This window comes from Aulonocara sp. 'chitande type north' Nkhata Bay, linkage group LG4 (genome assembly GCF_057382095.1).
Source record: "Aulonocara sp. 'chitande type north' Nkhata Bay isolate Kocher_YH1m ecotype deep benthic linkage group LG4, A_spYH_male_GT1.1, whole genome shotgun sequence".
Classification (NCBI taxonomy): domain Eukaryota; kingdom Metazoa; phylum Chordata; class Actinopteri; order Cichliformes; family Cichlidae; genus Aulonocara; species Aulonocara sp. 'chitande type north' Nkhata Bay.
In genome coordinates, this window is record NC_141347.1 from 25,329,426 (window position 1) to 25,346,169 (window position 16,744).

The 16,744-nt window shown below is 38.6% G+C and overlaps 2 protein-coding genes across 4 annotated transcripts; both read right to left on the reverse strand.

Annotated features, from left to right (window-relative positions):
• Positions 1 to 739: 739 nt before the first annotated feature.
• On the reverse strand, positions 740 to 8,733 carry LOC147332701 (immunoglobulin lambda-1 light chain-like). 3 transcript variants are annotated; one of them, XM_086290701.1, is made up of 4 exons: positions 8,694 to 8,733; positions 4,966 to 5,299; positions 1,764 to 1,798; positions 740 to 1,062 (listed from the first exon to the last, which is right to left on the reverse strand). In XM_086290701.1, the coding sequence occupies exons 1-4, from the start codon at positions 8,731 to 8,733 to the stop codon at positions 740 to 742; spliced, it is 732 nt and encodes a 243-aa protein (XP_086146827.1). The 3 variants fall into 3 exon arrangements, with proteins under 3 accessions (XP_086146827.1, XP_086146829.1, XP_086146828.1); XM_086290703.1 differs by lacking the exon at positions 4,966 to 5,299 and adding an exon at positions 8,276 to 8,590 and having other exon boundaries at positions 8,687 to 8,733; XM_086290702.1 differs by lacking the exon at positions 8,694 to 8,733 and adding an exon at positions 5,399 to 5,438 and having other exon boundaries at positions 1,764 to 1,797; positions 4,977 to 5,299.
• A 1,344-nt stretch (positions 8,734 to 10,077) lies between these two features.
• Positions 10,078 to 15,212, reverse strand: LOC147332702 (immunoglobulin lambda-1 light chain-like). Its single transcript, XM_086290705.1, has 5 exons — positions 15,125 to 15,212; positions 14,705 to 15,041; positions 14,295 to 14,316; position 13,969; positions 10,078 to 10,413 (listed from the first exon to the last, which is right to left on the reverse strand). Exons 1-5 carry the CDS (start codon positions 15,210 to 15,212, stop codon positions 10,091 to 10,093), a joined length of 771 nt encoding a protein of 256 aa, XP_086146831.1. The 3' UTR covers positions 10,078 to 10,090.
• Between the last annotated feature and the right edge of the window lie 1,532 nt (positions 15,213 to 16,744).

Below are 16,744 nucleotides of genomic sequence, written 5' to 3' on the forward strand. Positions count from 1 at the left end.
AGTTTCATAACTGGACTTCATTTAGTGTTCTTTAACAGTAAGTAAGTTAGGTTTAGGCAAACATCGTACCGTGCTCAGCTGTCTCTGAATGATCAAAGGATATGACCTGAAACACTTCCATTAAAAACAGCAGGTCCATTTTATTTTACAGGGAGCTTATTTGCCATTTACTTGAGTTACTAAGACCTGCAGGTGCATCCTGGAAACGAAGAAACAGAAGCACAGAGAGGTGATGCTTCACTAACTGAGAGTGAAGATACATTTGCAAATCTACAACCAACATTTTAAACCAGTGACACTTGCCTTCTCTCTTACTCTTATGAAGAAATATTAAATGATGCTCTCTAGTGGTCAAATATTACTTAGTCTGTATGTCAGAATATACTTGTGTTTTAACTATGGGAGCAAGAAAATTGAAAATTTTGTGCTTATGAGTGTTGTTTTCCTCGGTGTGCCCCTCTCTAAAATGTAACAGTTCATTTCAATCACCTTAAATTTATGTTGGTGCAAAACAGTGGCACAATTTCCCATTTATTCACAAGAAAACACATTTTTAAATCAATGCTTTTATTAATTTAATGCAAAACATGAATTCCTGAAAATACTTGTTAAAAACCAGCAAATGAATACATGACTTAAACCTTTTGCATTATTTTGATTTCTAACACGTAAAGACTGTAATGAGCAAACAGCACAAGCAGTAAAGAAGCAGATTTTAAATGCACATTCTGGTCCTTGACTATTCAGTGGGACATTCTGACTTCTTGATGGTTTTCTCTGAAGTCTGTGAGCCCAAAGACACTTTACATGTGTAAACCTTATCCATGTTCCAGTCTGATGTCTGGATGGTCAGAGAGCTGCTGATTTGGTAAGTCTGGTCTGGTCTCTGAACAGCAGTGCTGGTAGAGATCCCACTGCTCACTGGACTCCCACCAGCCAACCAGCTCACATCTGCAAAAGGCACAGACTGACTGGACAGACAGACCAGAGAAGCTGTGTCGGACTGGAGCTCAGCACTGGACGGAGGGAAGACTGTCAGGACAGGAGGAGGGAGGCTGGAGCCTGAAAATACATGAAAGATGTTCAGAAAACAAAAAAAGAGAAATGAAAGGAAAGAAGGAAATTGGACATTAAGTCATAAAACCAGAAGAAATCAAGAAGACTCAATATGGAATAAATATAACATTTGTTATGAAGTTAGAAGAAAACAAAACTAATGTACAATACAAAAATATATGGATCCAACATATTGTTTGAATTTTTTTTGTATTTTTACCAAATAAAATATGATTAATTACTGTTTGACTTTCCATGTAAGATATATTTGATTTAATTCTACACATTTCTGCATAACATGTCAGCTAATGTGGGTAATTTTCTTTCATATCAAAGAAAAGTGTACGGCCAGGCTCTAATCATTTCAAAGTAATTTTGAACTTTAGTAACAGTGTTAACTACTATTCAAGAAAGAGAAAACGGGCCTATGTATGTTTTTGAAATTCCAACCTAAACATAAATTAAAAGCAATAAGAACAGAAAAACAACATATTTCACATCATTTTCATAGAACTGGTTTGACACCATTTCACATTTTTTTAAACATAAGTCATTCATGTCTCCTGTATATGAGACAACCTGAAACTATTTCAGATTGTACAAAATCGTAATAAATTATGCAGAACAAGAAACATATTGAATTAAGTAGTCATCAGCAGGTTTTTGCAAAATCTCTGTTGTTTTATGATCAGTTAAAAAGCACTTACTTGTCACAATCAGCTTGGTGCCTTGTCCGAATACCACAGTGATTCAGTTTGTATACATGGCTGTACAAAAACCTCCTGACTGTCACTGATGAGGGGAAAGGAACTGAAACATCCTGTAGACACCAACTTTCACTGTCACAATCTCATTCACTTCATCTGTTTGTATTTTATAACTGTGTCTCTCTGTGTAGTCGTGTTTATTCCTTCATGTCACTTGTTTTGTGCAAGATTTAATAAAGTCGTCATTATTGGCCAGCATTAATCAGAGCTGTACTGTCTCTCAATAAGATTTTGGCCACAGTCTGCTTCTCTATGAACCAGCTTTCTTGGGAGAGTCTTCCAATGTCTAACAGGAACTCACTGCAGAGTCTCCTGTCTCTGCATGATTGATAATAGACTTGAAATCAGTGTTTGGTCAGGATTTAGATATTAATCTGTCTGAGGAGAATCCTGCAGAAAATGCAGTTGACCTGTAAGAATGATGAAATCTCAGAACTGAGAACTGGTTAATTGGGTCAACACTTTTGCTGAATCCCCACCTCTCAGAAAATAAAAACAGATTAAATAAATTTAATGTTTTTTGTCTTGTACAGGCTATAAAATGAAGTAGACATGTTCTAACATGTAGGATCCACCATGTTAGAGCAGATAAAAGAGAGCATCGGTCGCATAGTGTTTGACAACCATGTCTTACAAAGAAATCAAAAGTTGTCCTAACATTTCTTCATTTCCATTTTTATAAATGTGTTTCTGATTAATCCAAATTAAGCTTCTTTAAATTTTCTCAATCTAGAAGCTCTAATCAGAGTTTAGTGTAGCCTTAATTTTAATAGCTGCATCTTATTAACGTTCTTATTAAGTATTAAGTGTTAAACAAAGTGTAACAGTGATCAAATTTGAGTAATCTAAATACTATTACATTTACTCTAGCTATTTTTAATAATGAAGGTTTAAAATAATTTTTTTAAAATTTGATAGCCGTTGTTTAATAACGGGTTATTTGAAGGTTATATGTTACCTAGAGTTTTCTTGATGGGACTGTCTTCAAGTAAAAGTTTCAAAGAAAGCAAAGACAATGCTGAGGAAATTTTTTCCCACAATGTAAATAACTGATATGGAATCATCAGCAGAGTCATCCCATGTCTGACAATAATGCACTGCTCCTGTTTCTGTCCGCTTGATATTTTAGTGATAATCAATAATTCATTAGGATGTAGAGTTGAATCTGTGTGAGCTCTCAGAATAGTGAAATCTTAAAGCATACAGAGGAAGCCCTCCAGGAACTTGTTTATAGCAGCTAACAGAATTCCTATCATCTCTCTCAATGTTGCAGTTGACAACAGCTTGTTGACCTGAAGAAACTGTGTGGACAGCAGGTGTCTGGGTCAACGCTATCACTGCATCAACATCTGCCAGTCACTTTCTTAATTCTTCATCCTCTTCTGTAGAGCTAGCTAGATTCTGTAGTACCTGAAGACACCTGCACTCCTTCCAGCCTACTTTTACTCTCGAGCATAAATGCTATAAATGAACCAAATGCAACAATTCTGTTTTGAAAAAGTTAGGAGTAGAAAGTAGATATATTTGTGTTAAAAAGTACAGCTCTGGGGATAGAGGTTCGAAAGCCAAGTAAGCTGCCATAATGACTTTGACAAATGCTGCATCTCGTCTTCTGACCCGAACCAATAGACGTGAACACATTTCTCCGGTGCTTGCCTATCTTCACCGGCTCGCTGTTCACTTCAAACTTGATTTTAAAATTTTATTGTTGACTTACAAAGCCCTGAATTGACAGGCTCCAGGGTATTTGTCTGACCTCTTACAGCCTTGTGTGCCCTCTAGATCTTGTCGATCAAATGATCTTTTGCTTTTAAACATACCAAGGTCGAGGCTGGTTCACAGAGGTGATCAAGCATTTGGGGTTGTAACGCTTAAACTGTGATATTATCTACACAGTTTAGGCGTGTAGATTATATCTACACCCCTGGTTTTAGATGTGTCCATGATCCAATACGGCTGATTCAAATTGCTAAATGACCTCCTCAGCATGTCTTGAAGTTCTCCAGAGGGCTGGTAATGAACTAATCATTTGATTCAGGTGTGTTGACCCAGGGTGATATCTAAAACCTGCAGGACACTGGCCCTCGAGGCCTGGAGTTGCCTACCCTTGATCTACCCTTACACATCAGACAGGCTCCTGCTGTCAATCCTTTTAAATATCATCTTAAAACATTTTTGTATTTATTGGCTTTTAATACATTAAGAGAGATATTTGACATTTGTTTGGTATTAATAATAAAGTAATATTATAGGTTATTTGGTACTAATTGTTTTGTATTTTTATACAGCACTTTGGTCAACATTGCTGTTGTAATTACATGTGCTATATGAATAAAAAAAAAAAGAAACTAATGTTTAGACCATCTAACATAATTCAACCATTTCTCTGTGTTGCAGCTGAGAACACCTTCTTTACCTAGAGTGGACAGCAGGTATCTGAATAAACACTAACACTGCATTAGCATCTGCCAGCAAACACATAAAGAACATGTGTGAAATGTGTTTCTCCAAAAAGATGGGCTATGAAACAGATGAGAAGAACATCTTACACTTTAGAGAAGTGATGAGAGAGCAGACAATCCCCAGCATGTTGTCAGTGTGTAAACATCCTTTACTATTCAGCTGAGGTGTGAAAAGAATTGTAGTGAGCAATTAAATTTGATCTGTTGCTTGCTTGCAACAGATCAAATTTAATTTTGCTGCATTTTCACTTCATATGAAACATTGTGCAACTTTAACAGTATCTATTTAGGTTGATTAATGTGATTTACTGCAGCTAGAATGTTACAGTTATCAGCATTTTATCACATTGCTGTTATTTAAAAACACGTAGATCATTGTGTACATATATGTGACAACTTGTGTTGTTGGTGGTCGTCATATTCTTTGATATTTTATATACTTTCAGTGATGATTGCTTAAATGTATCAAAAAGAGTAATTCTGTGTTTATAAAAACACTCTCTAGAGTTGGTGGGTTTTCATTGATGAACATTAAAATAAATAAAAAATAACAATAAACACACTATTTGAAGGTGGTGGGTTTACACTGAGTTTGTTGAATGGGTGTTTTGTCAGCATGTGAAAAAAAGAGCATCAAAAAGCAGAAGTAACAGTGAAGAGGTTTTTGTCACAGTGTAAATCAGTGTGATACGTACTCTCTCACAGAGCCGTCCCATGTCTGACAGTAATACACTGCAGAGTCTCCCTCCTCCACATTTTTGATGATCAAACGATAATCTGATGTTGACTGATGAGTGGATGTGAATTTTGGTGCGGAGAACCCAGAACCATAGGTTGGACCACTATTGCTATAATAAAAATAGAGCACATACTGAGGAACTCCTCCTGGAATCTGTTTATACCAACGAGCAGCATCTGTAACAGTCCCCAGGTTGCAGTCCATGGTGGCTGTCTCTCCTTTCCTCGCTGATAAAACAGGAGGTTTCTGTGTCAGCACCGTCACAGCACTCACACCTGCAAACAACAACAAGAAGACATGAAGTCAAGACAAACACACTGACATATGAATCCAACAAATAACCACTAATCTGAAGCATAAATAAGATTCCATACTTGCTAGAACAGTGATGAGAGCACAGAGAGTCACCAGCATGTTGTCAGTGTGCGCTCAGAATGGACTTGTAACTTGGAAAGAAATTTCAACGCTTCTTAAGGATGAGGAGAGAAGGTGTAAACCATTTAATATAACACGGAATCTCGAAGAGGCCGATAGGAGGAGGAGCTTTAGTTTGTGCTCCTCCTCCTGCATAGTTTGTGATACTTTTAGGTAAATTATCTTCAGTGGAGGGTAATTCTGATTTTGTTTTTATAATTATTGGTGATAATGATGTCTCCCTCCTCTCCCTTAAAATTGTGGTCCTGATGTTTATTGTAATAAATTTCTTCCTTCTCCAGTCCTTCAGATGCAGTATTAGTGCTATAAAGTGCTGTCTTATGTACACTGGCCTCAGGATAAATGTGTCAATGGAAAAAACCTCCCCAAGCTCATCACATAGAAACTTAGAACACAGAAGTTATGATCCACTCCTCAGGCTGGAACATTGCAGGAAAACATGTATCACAGTTTTACAAGCACCACAAAAAGGACAGCTCTCCCCATGGTCCCTTTGAGTTTAGCTGGGTGAAAAAAGATATTTATAGGTAAATAGATGAATAGCTTTCAGCTATAATACTAGGACTGACTGAGTTATGTTAGCTAAAACATTTTAGGTGTAGACAACTGTAATCATTTTTGTATTTCAACGTTTTGTGTCACACTGAATGACTGAAAATATTAAATCTTAAGATTTCACAAAAGCTGTAGTGTCACTCATTCAAGTTTTTTGTTTGTTTGTTTGTTTTGTCACAGTCCTCCCATTTAATCCCAACGCAACAATTGTTGCCGGTGGGATTAAATGTGTTAATAATGTCACTCAGTGTTTGAGAGTACACTGCTGAGTTTCCTGCTTAATCAGTGTCTGATGATGTAATGTTGAATCGGTCTGAGGAGAATCCTGTTCCAAAGTAAAGTGAATTGTCCTCATGGAAAGATTCTCTACATACTGACTGAGGAGAATCCAGAGCCAAAGTCTGGAGAACGCCAGTCATGATGAAAACTCGGTACAAAAAGCTTTTTGATCTGGGGAACAAAAATATTGTCAATTTGAGATGTTAACACCCATCTCTTTCTAGCTGAAATGTGAACAGGACTTGATTGAGAAGCGAAGAGATACTGAAATTTATGACAACATGAGGTAGAACAAGTCTCAGCAAATTCATTAGAACAGTTTACGTTTAAATGCAAATGTGTTTGAGGTCTTCACTCACCCCCATTCTGTTAATGTCGGGGCTGGGGGGCTGGGAGGAGGTGCTGGCCGTTAGATTGGGTTCTGGGATGTGGGGCCTCCCTGCTACTGCAGACAAGGAGGCGGTCTGCTTGCCTCTACCCCACAGAGAAGGGTTACATCTCCTGGGTCTAGGTACGGTTTGCCCCTCTGGGGGCAGGGGTACCTGGACCTGGGATATAGAGTATGTTTGGGGAGTGTGAATGTGTGTACAGTGTCTATTTGTGTCTGTCTCCACGTCAGGTGAGTGCTGAGTATTTATTTGTGTATATGGGGGTGGGAATGCACGTTTGTGTCTGCGTGCGCCTGTTCGACTCTACCTCTCTAGGAACATCTCAGGCTCTCCGAGGTATGGAGGCCTATCTCCCCTCACCACACTCCCTGCCAGTGGCTGATGTCCTCAAACGTTGGTGTGTTGGTGGTTCTTGGTGTCTGGGGCTGGGCGCTCATGTATGTACCGACTCACTCCTGGTGGACGATTGGTGGGGCCTGGCGCCTGTGGTCCGGCTGGGCCCCTTCCGGGGGTGGGGTGCCCTCAGGCCTCTGGCCTCTAGGCCTGAGGCTCGGTCCTCTCTGGCACAGTTGGCTTTGGTGGTCCTCCTTGGGTCCTCGTACTCTGGGGCCTCTGGACGTCTGGGGCCTGGATCTCCTCCATACCTGCTTCATGCCCTGGGGGACAGGTCTATGGCTCCCCACACTCCTTAGCAGATCGTTACATGGAGAAACCTTTTGAATACAAGCGTGCTGATCCACACAGGTGTGCACACAGGTGTACACACGGGTGTTCATAGACACAAACTACATCTTTCTTGGCTGCTACCTCAAAGCACATTGTGCGCTGTTGATCTTGCGTGCTGCACAATAACATGTAATACTTAGTATGTACTGTTATCTACTGTTAGCTAGTTTATTGTGATGGTGTTGTATTTATTATGTTGCTCTTTTTTTGGTTGTTTTCTTTTCTGTTTTTTTTTTTTATCTCCATACAGGTGATCCAGGTGTTTTGTTTGTTTTTCTTTTTTTTCCTTCCCCCCTTTCTCACCATCTCTTCTCCCCTCTATCTTTCTTTGTCTCCCTCTCTTTCTTTCATTCTTTCTCCCTGTCCTATCCCCCAGTCATGTCTGTCCCGTCTGTAACAACCGAAAATAAAATAAAATAAATACATAATTATAATAAAAGTCAATCAAATGGACCAATATGGCAAGGCCATGATGATCCAATTGGTAAAGTGAATCTGCTTGGCATCTTTCTTGGCCTTCAGACAACAATTCTGATGGCTAAAGATCCAAACAGGACAGGCAAAAATAAATAAATACATAAATACAAATGTCCTTATCCTCAAACATCACACATTTCTTATATTTATTGCTGCTGGATGTATGTTTATTACTTTTAGATAATTTTTAGTTATATACAGTAAGAATAAGATGATTCATATTTTTACGATTTTTTTTTCAATTAAAAGAACAAATAACACAGTATTCGAAAGTGGTGGAGTGTCAGTGTGTCTTTGTTGGAGGAGTCTTTTATCAGGATGTGAAAGAGCATCAAAAAGCAGAAGTATCTGTGAGGAGGTTTTTGTCACAGTGTGAATCACTGTGATACCCCACTGTTAGCAGAGCCGTCCCATGTCTGACAGTAATAGACTGCAGAGTCTCCCTCCTCCACATTCTTGATAATCAAACGATAATCTGATGTTGACTGATGAGTGGATGTGAATTTTGGAGAGGAGAACCCAGAGCCATAGGTTGGTGAACTCCAGCCATGATACATGCTCAGCACAAACTGAGGAGCTCCTCCTGAAATCTGTTTATGCCAGGCAGCAACTTTATTTGTAACAGTCCCCAGGTTACAGTCCATGGTGGCTGTCTCTCCTTTCCTCACTGATAAAACAGGTTTCTGTGTCACCACCGTCACACCGCTCACATCTGCAAACAACAAGAAGACATGGAGTCAAGAGAAACACACTGACATTTAAATCTAACATGAGATCCATTCTTCTTCGTATATTGTAGACTCTTTACATGTTAGAGCAGTGATGAGAGCACAGAGAGTCACCAGCATGTTGTCAGTGTGGGCTAAGAACTGAGTGGAGAGATGATGGTGGAAGAGCTATTTAATACAACTAACAGGAGGAGGAGCATTGGGGTTTTTTTCTTTTCCCCGTTTTATTGATATTATTATTATTGTTGTTATTATTATTATTAATATTATTATTATTAAGTTTAGAATGCTGTGAAAATTATTTTCACAGCAGGTTATTCTCTGGCACCTCAACATTTGTAGTGACTTTGCACAACAGTGGGATCGTCTAATTAAATAACTAAATATCTGTAAATAAGATGGGCCTGTTCACAAATGTGATGTATGAAAACAGTTGGGGGTTTTTTAAACAGAAACAGTTTGCAGCTTGGAATTCCCACACTTTGAAAAGACATTAAGATTTAAAAGTTAAAATAAACTGTAAAAATAAAACTGATAAATATGTCAAAATTTTTTCACAGCATTTAAATTACATCATGTCAGCTGAAGGAGATGCTATCTTTTTGTAAGTGACATTGTTACCAACAATCAATTTAATCAAAATTTAAAAAATTACTAAATAAAAAGTAATAAATAAAAAAAACAAAACAATTGTGATTGGTTTTATTTAAATTTGGTTATTTTAAATTAGATTGCAAATTTCCTCAACAAGTGATATTAAGTTTAAATTTCAGCTTCAGCGCTCTGTATGCCTGCTCTCTGTACGTGAACATTTTGGGGACAGATTTCATTTGGTGCCATGCTACAACAGCCAGAAGCTCTGCAAGTTTGATTCGGTGGGGGGCACTGGATGCCCTTCCTGATCCCACCCCAAAGGGATTAATGTGATGTCTTAAGCGGTTAATGGAAATTCACTTGTTACAGCAGCACAAGGTTCAGAAAACAACAGAAAATGAATATAGACTTTATTACTTTATTTAGACTTTCTTCACAATACATAAAGTTATGTTTGTCCAAAAATAAAACAGTTTGTGAATGACCAAATGACTGCAACTGAAACATTTTCAGTAAGCAGCAATTCACATCGTAGGATCAGTTTAGTTGACAGAAAGCTGAAAACATGAGGTTATGAATGAAAAACTAAGACCTGTAGTTGCATGCTGGGCAGGAAGAGAGGGAGGAGTTTAAAGGTGATGCTTCACTAAATGTGAAGATATTATTGAAGCTTACAACCAACATTTTAAACCAGTGAGACTTGGCCTCTCCTACATAATAATGAAATCTAGTGTTCATAGCATGTATTTGAGAATATACTTATGTTTCAACTATGGGAAAAATACATTTTAAAAATGATGTTCTTATGAGCGGATTCTTTTGTAATGAGCAAACAGCAAGAGAAGTAAAGAAGCAGATTTTAAATGCACATTCTGGTCCTCAACTATTCAGTGGGACATTCTGACTTCTTGATGGTTTTCTCTGAAGTCTGTGAGCCCAAAGACACTTTACATGTATAAACCTTATCCATGTTCCAGTCTGATGTCTGGATGGTCAGAGAGCTGCTGATTTGGTAAGTCTGGTCTGGTCTCTGAACAGCAGTGCTGGTAGAGATCCCACTGCTCACTGAACTCCCAGCAGCCAACCAGCTCACATCTGCAAAAGACACAGACTGACTGGACAGACAGACCAGAGAAGCTGTGTTGGACTGGAGCTCAGCACTGGACGGAGGGAAGACTGTCAGGACAGGAGGAGAGAGGCTGGAGCCTGAAAATACATGAAGGATGTTCAGAATCTCCTACCTCTGCCCACTTGCCCACAGATCGCATGAAGCGAGGTGTGGACCCATGCACAGACAACTCAGGGAAACAGGAAACTTGGAAACAGAAGATGAGCCATTTATTTTGGGCTGAACACCAGAATATAAAATAAAGAGAAACCAGAATGCAAAAATAGCCTAAACTTGGAAAACTACTGAGACACAGTCAGAGAGTCGGATGAGGGACAAGGGACGACTGACACAATATATACACAAAAGTCTGATAAAGAAAATAGAAGCACAGCAGGAACAAATTAAACATAACATCACAGGGGAAGCAAGGGGCCATCAAAATAAAACAGGACGTGGCACGAGTGTGATTAACCCCGTCTTTTCCCCCTGGATTTCCCGGAGCCCCTACCCCTGCACATTTGTACATAGCACTTGGTGTTTGTAAAGATAAAATAAGATTAAAATATTGTGTTGTTATATTTCTTGAAAGTATCTGGATTTAGATCAGCAAAAGAAAATCTACTGTTAACTTTATCATTTTATATTTAATTGTACTCTCATTTTCTCTCACGTTCGCTTGGTGGTTTCTGAGCACTAGTAATAACCATTTAGAAAATAGGATTAGGTCATTCTGAACAACATTCAAGTGATGTTAACAGAAATGCATCTAGAAGAGAAGAGATATGAAAGCTCCTGAAGACACTGGGTATAGAGAAAATCACAGGGAAGAGTTTCAACAAAAAAAGCTTACATTCACAGGTCAGATATTTCAAATATTGATTATTAGATTAGAAAAAGCTTCATGAATGTGTTTCTGATTAATACACACTAAATTTAAAAGAAGATTATCTCACTATGATCTATAGTCGCTATAACATTGGTTTTGATTAGCTGCATATTAATGAGACACTCTTTTGTCACAGCTGCTCTTCCAAATTTCCTTTTCAAGCATGTTTCAAGGTTGTTCTACTGGACTGAGATCTGGTTACTGCAGTCATTCGAGTTCAGTGTTTTTCAGTCTTCTGTTGTTTAATGTTGGTGAAACAGTGCAAATTATAGCCCCAGTTTCCTGTTCCTAGCTGACAGGTGTAGTCTTCTGTTCCTGTAGCCCATCAGCTTCAAGGTCAGATGTGTTGTGCTTTCAAAGATACTCTTCAGCATAGCTTGCTTGTATTGAGTGGTTATTTGAGTTTCTTTTACATTTCTATCAGCTCAAACTAATATGGTCAGTCTTCTCTGACCTCAGCAAAGAACTGCTGTTCACTGGATGTTTTCTCAATTCAGTCCATTCCCCATAAACCCTAGAGGTGGTTGAGCAGGAAAGTCCCAGTACATATATATATATATATATCTAAAATACTCACACCAGATCATCAGACATGAATAATCATGCCATGTTCAGTCATCATTCTTCCTTATTTTGATCCTCGGTTTGAACTCCAGCAGGCTGTCTTGATAATGCCTGCATGACTAAATGCTTTGAGATGCTGCTGATGTGAAATGCCGGTTATTTGGATTCGAGTGACAAGCAGTGGAACAGGCTTAGCTAATAAAGTGGTTGCTGAATGTATGCACTTTACTCGACTATAAAGTAGTTGGTGCTATATTCTCAGATTGTATATAGTTTGAATTAAGCAATAAAAAAGGAGCAATCCAGTATTTAATAACACACTCTTTGAAGGTTGTGGGTTTCACTGAGTTGTCCTGATTAATCTGTAATCTGAATGTGAAAGAGTCTAAAAAACCTTTGTTAAACAAATTGGCGAAGAGGATTTTTGTAATCTCATTTTTGTTTTACTCTTGCTTGAAATCTGATTCAGAATTAGTATGTTGGGAATGTTTTTGATCAAACACATGCATGTGTATATGCATATGTATATATGTGTATATTCTTGTGCTTTGTTTTTAAGTAAAAGTGGAAATTTAAAAAAAAAGATTAAAAATAACAGAGCATGTTTAAAATGAATTATGTGCCTTTGGTTCACTAAGTTGGTGTCCAAAAACAGAAGTAAAAGTGAGGAAGTTTTTATCACAGTGTAAATCACTATGATACCTCCTCTTTAGCAGAGCTGTCCCATGTGTGACAGTAATAGTCTGCAGAGTCTCTCTCCTCTACATTGCTGCACCAGCCAGCAAGTACTATGAGGGTCATGTTTTTTTTACTTTTCAAGTGCTTTCAACACCATCAGGCCGATCCTCCTGGGATATAAGCTGACAGCGATGCATGTGGATGCTTTTCTGGTGTCCTGGATTGTTGATTACCTGACAGAAAGACCACAATATGTGCGTCTCCCACAGTGTGTGTCTGACAAGGTAATCAGCAACACAGGGGCACCACAAGGGACTGTCCTCTCCCCCTTCCTCTTCACCCTCTACACCACAGACTTCAGCCACTGCACAGAGACCTGCCATCTTCAGAAGTTTTCTGATAACTCTGCAGTGGTTGGATGCATCAGCAGAGACGATGAGTCAGGGTACCGGGCTGTGGTCGACTCATTTGTCAAGTGGTGTGAACAGAATCATCTGCAGCTCAACGTGGCAAAGACCAAGGAATTGGTTGTGGACTTGAGGAAGACCAGGAAACACTTGACCCCTGTTTCAATCCAGCTGATAAACTGGACTGGGCTAAAAACACCACAGCACTTTACAGGAAGGGCCAGAGTCGACTCTATTTTCTGAGGCAGCTGAGGTCCTTCAACATCTGTCGGACAATGCTCAGGATTTTCTACAAGTCTGTTGTGGCCAGTGCTATCCTCTACACTGTTGCATGCTGGGGCAGCAGGTGGACGGTTGCTGATGATAACAGACTCAATAAACTGATCTGAAGGCCAGTAGTGTTGTGGGGATGAAGCTGGACTCTCTTAGGGTGGTGATGGAGAGACGAATGTTGTCCAAGATCACGACAATATTGGATAATTCCTCCCATCCACTCCATGACATGCTGGCTAGCCACAGGAGCACGTTCAGTGAGAGACTGAGATTACCAAAAAGCACCACTGAACGACACAGGAAATCACTCCTGCCTGTGGCCATCTCCCTGTACAACTCATCCACCTACCACACTGTATACTGCAATAGCTACACCCTTTTTGGACATGCTCTTCTTTCTTATTCAGATATTTATTAGTAAGTGACTTATATATATGTATATATTGTATATATTGTGCTATTTCTTATTTCTTGTATTATCTGTTTTTGTTACTGTTTGTACTGGAGCACTGTAACCAACATAATTTCCCCCTAGGGATCAATAAAGTATTCTGATTCAGATTCAGAATCCAGAGCCATAGTCTGGAGAACTCCAGTCATGACGAAAACTCAGCACATACTGAGGAACTCCTCCTGGAATCTGTTTATACCAACGACCAGCATTACCAGTAACAGTCCCCAGGTTGCAGTCCATGGTGGCTGTCTCTCCTTTCCTCACTGATAGAAGAGGTTTCTGTGTCAGCACCGTCACACCACTCACACCTGCAAACAACAAGAACACATGGAGTCAAGATAATACAGATGAATATAACATGGGGTCTAAGCTATACTGTAACTCAGACTCTTTACATGTTAGAGAAGTGATGAGAGCACAAAGAGTCACCAGCATGTTGTTGATTTGAGCAAAGAATTGAGAAGTGAAAGATTTGGAAGAGCTATTTAACACAACTAATGGGAGGAGGAGCTGTTGGTATTTGTTTGTATTTCATTGGTTACCTTCCTTTGTTCTTAATCATCCATCATTTTTGATTGTTTATATGTACTTTTTTCACTACTACGACTACTATTATTATTATTATTTTAAACAAAAAGTGAGTAGTTTTCTGCTACCATTCAAGGGAGCTAGGACTGACCAAATTATATTACCTAAAACATTTTAGGTGTAAACTGTCACATTCATTTCGGTATGTCTGTGTTTTATTCCACACTGGGTGTTTGGGAATGTAATGTGTTCAGATTCCACAAAAGCTATGGTGTCACTTAGTTTGTTTGTTTTTCTTTTTATGTCCTCCCTAATGTCTCTCCGTGTTTCACAGTAGCACATTGCTGAGTGTCTTGCTTTTAACTGTTAATTAACTTCTGCTTGTCACCACTGAAAAACTGTGTGCATACTAAAGAGCTCCATCAGAGATTCTTCTCTAATTTTTTAATTTTGCAGCTAGCAAAAAAAAAAAAAAAAAAAAACCTATTTGAAGGTGGTGGGATTACACTGAGTTTGTTGGGTGTGTCTTTTATAAAAAGACCATCAAAAAGCAGAAGTGTCTGTGTGGAGGTTTTTGTCACAGTGTGACAAATCACTGTGATACTATGTGCTCATTAACAGAGCTGTCATATGTCTGACAGTAATAGACTGCAGAGTCTCCCTCCTCCACATTGCTGATGATCAAACGATAATCTGTTGTTGACTGATGAGTGGATGTGAATTTTGGAGAGGAGAACCCAGAGCCATAGGTTGGAGATGTATTTTCATGATAAAACCGCAGCACATACTGAGGAACTCCTCCTGGAATCTGTTTGTACCAACGAGCAGGACTGTTAGTAACAGTCCCCAGGTTACAGTCCATCGTGGCTGTCTCTCCTTTTCTCACTGATAGAACAGGAGGTTTCTGTGTCACCACTGTAACACCACTCACACCTGCAAACAACATGAAGACACAGAGTCAAGAGAAACACACGGACATTAGTATATATGTGTGGTATATAAGTCCAAGTCTTTACATGTTAGAGCAGTGATGAGAGCACAGAGAGTTGCCAGCATGATGTCGATGTGAACTAAGAACTGAAGAAAAGGTGCTGGAGGAGCCATTTAATACAACTAACAGGAGGAGGAGCTGTGTCTCCTCCTTTCACCCTGTTACATCATCACAATATTTATTTCCTTTTTTCTTCATTTATTTTTTATTAACAACATGATGTATATATTTCAATTGAAACATTCAAAAAGAAAAATGGGAAAAGTATACCAAGGCCTCCAGAAGCACAAAGGGAATAATACTGATATTAAAACAAAATGGGAAAAAGAACTAGATATACAAATATCAAAGGAGGATTGATCTGCTATGTGGGTGACACACAAGGTGAACCTTTCTTGCAAAGGTCTAAAGTAGACGTCTTTTCACAAAAGTGGAAGAAATGGATTGCCTTCATGTGTCATGGTCCTGGGTCTTCTGCCCAGTGTTTTGTTTTCATTCAATTATGTCCTTGTTAGATATCTATAGATACTATCTTATATTAATGTGTCATTATTCAGATCAGATCAGAATCTTTATTGTCACTGTCACAGGTACAACAAAATTAAAAATGGTCCCCGATCAGTGCATCATCCCTAACAATATCAAAATATAAATAAAACAATAAAATTCAATAAACAAAATAAATAGAATACTTAAAGTGCTAATAACAAGTATCAGCAAACATTCACATACATTCCCACATACATGCTTCAGTCAGTGCATAGATTAATACAAGAGTGGCGTGATGAACATTTTTTTGTAGCAGTATTCAAATGTCTTATTGCAGTTGGATAAAAGCTGTGTTTGAGTCTATAAGTCCTTACACTGATTGCTCTGTACCGTCTGCCTGAGGGCAACAGTTCAAACAGGGAGTGGCCAGGATGTGAGGTATCTTTTATGATGTTTTGGGCTTTTTTAAGACAGCTGGTGTTGTGTAGATCTTCCAGTGTGGGGAGAGGGCAGCCAGTGATCTTTTGGGCGGTGTTAAAGAACCCTTGGAGTGCTTTTCTCTGAGCCACTGTGCAGCTATTAAAGTTAATGATGCCATGACAGTGGGAACATCTAAATAACTAACAGAATAAATAGCAGTAAATGAAGAATACAGTTTATAGATAACTAAAAAATTAAAAATACTGTTTGTAAAAAAGCTACATCTGGAATGAGACAGACTTACCTACTGGTTATATATAATGGTTTAAATGTTTAAAGCAAAACAGCAAATGACAGCAGAAAGATGCAGAAAGGTTTAGTTTTATAACTGAACTCTACTTAGTGCTGCTTTACAGTAAGTAAGTTATGTTTAGGCTAAAATCTAAGAGTATTCAGCTAACTGTCTCTGAATAAAACAATGATATGAATTGAAACATTGCCAGTAAACAGCAGTTCCATTTTATTTTACAGAGAGCTGATACTTCATTTACTTAAAGTTATAAATGAGTTACTAAGACCTGCAGGTGCATCCTGGAAGAAACAGAAGAGCAGACAGGTTATGCTTCACTAACTGAGTGTGAAGATTCATTTGCAAATCTATAACCAACATTTTAAACCAGTGACACTTGCCCTCTCTGTTACTCAGGAAAAATTATTAAATGATGCTCTCTAGTGT

What these genes read in the sequence shown, in the direction of transcription:
- LOC147332701 (XM_086290701.1), bottom strand. Translation starts at nt 8,733, where the DNA reads ATGCTGGTGACTCTCTGTGCTCTCATCACTGCTCTAACAT. An exon ending in AGAGAGTACGTATCACACTG is followed by an intron (nt 1,799 to 4,965) that starts ATTTACACTGTG and finishes CTGAATCACTGT; the next exon opens with GGTATTCGGACAAGGCACCA. An exon ending in CACCAAGCTGATTGTGACAA is followed by an intron (nt 1,063 to 1,763) that starts GTAAGTGCTTTT and finishes ATGTATTTTCAG; the next exon opens with GCTCCAGCCTCCCTCCTCCT.
- LOC147332702 (XM_086290705.1), bottom strand. Translation starts at nt 15,212, where the DNA reads ATGGCTCCTCCAGCACCTTTTCTTCAGTTCTTAGTTCACATCGACATC. An exon ending in TCTCATCACTGCTCTAACAT is followed by an intron (nt 15,042 to 15,124) that starts GTAAAGACTTGG and finishes TGTTGTTTGCAG; the next exon opens with GTGTGAGTGGTGTTACAGTG. An exon ending in AATGAGCACATAGTATCACA is followed by an intron (nt 14,317 to 14,704) that starts GTGATTTGTCAC and finishes AATAAAACACAG; the next exon opens with ACATACCGAAATGAATGTGA.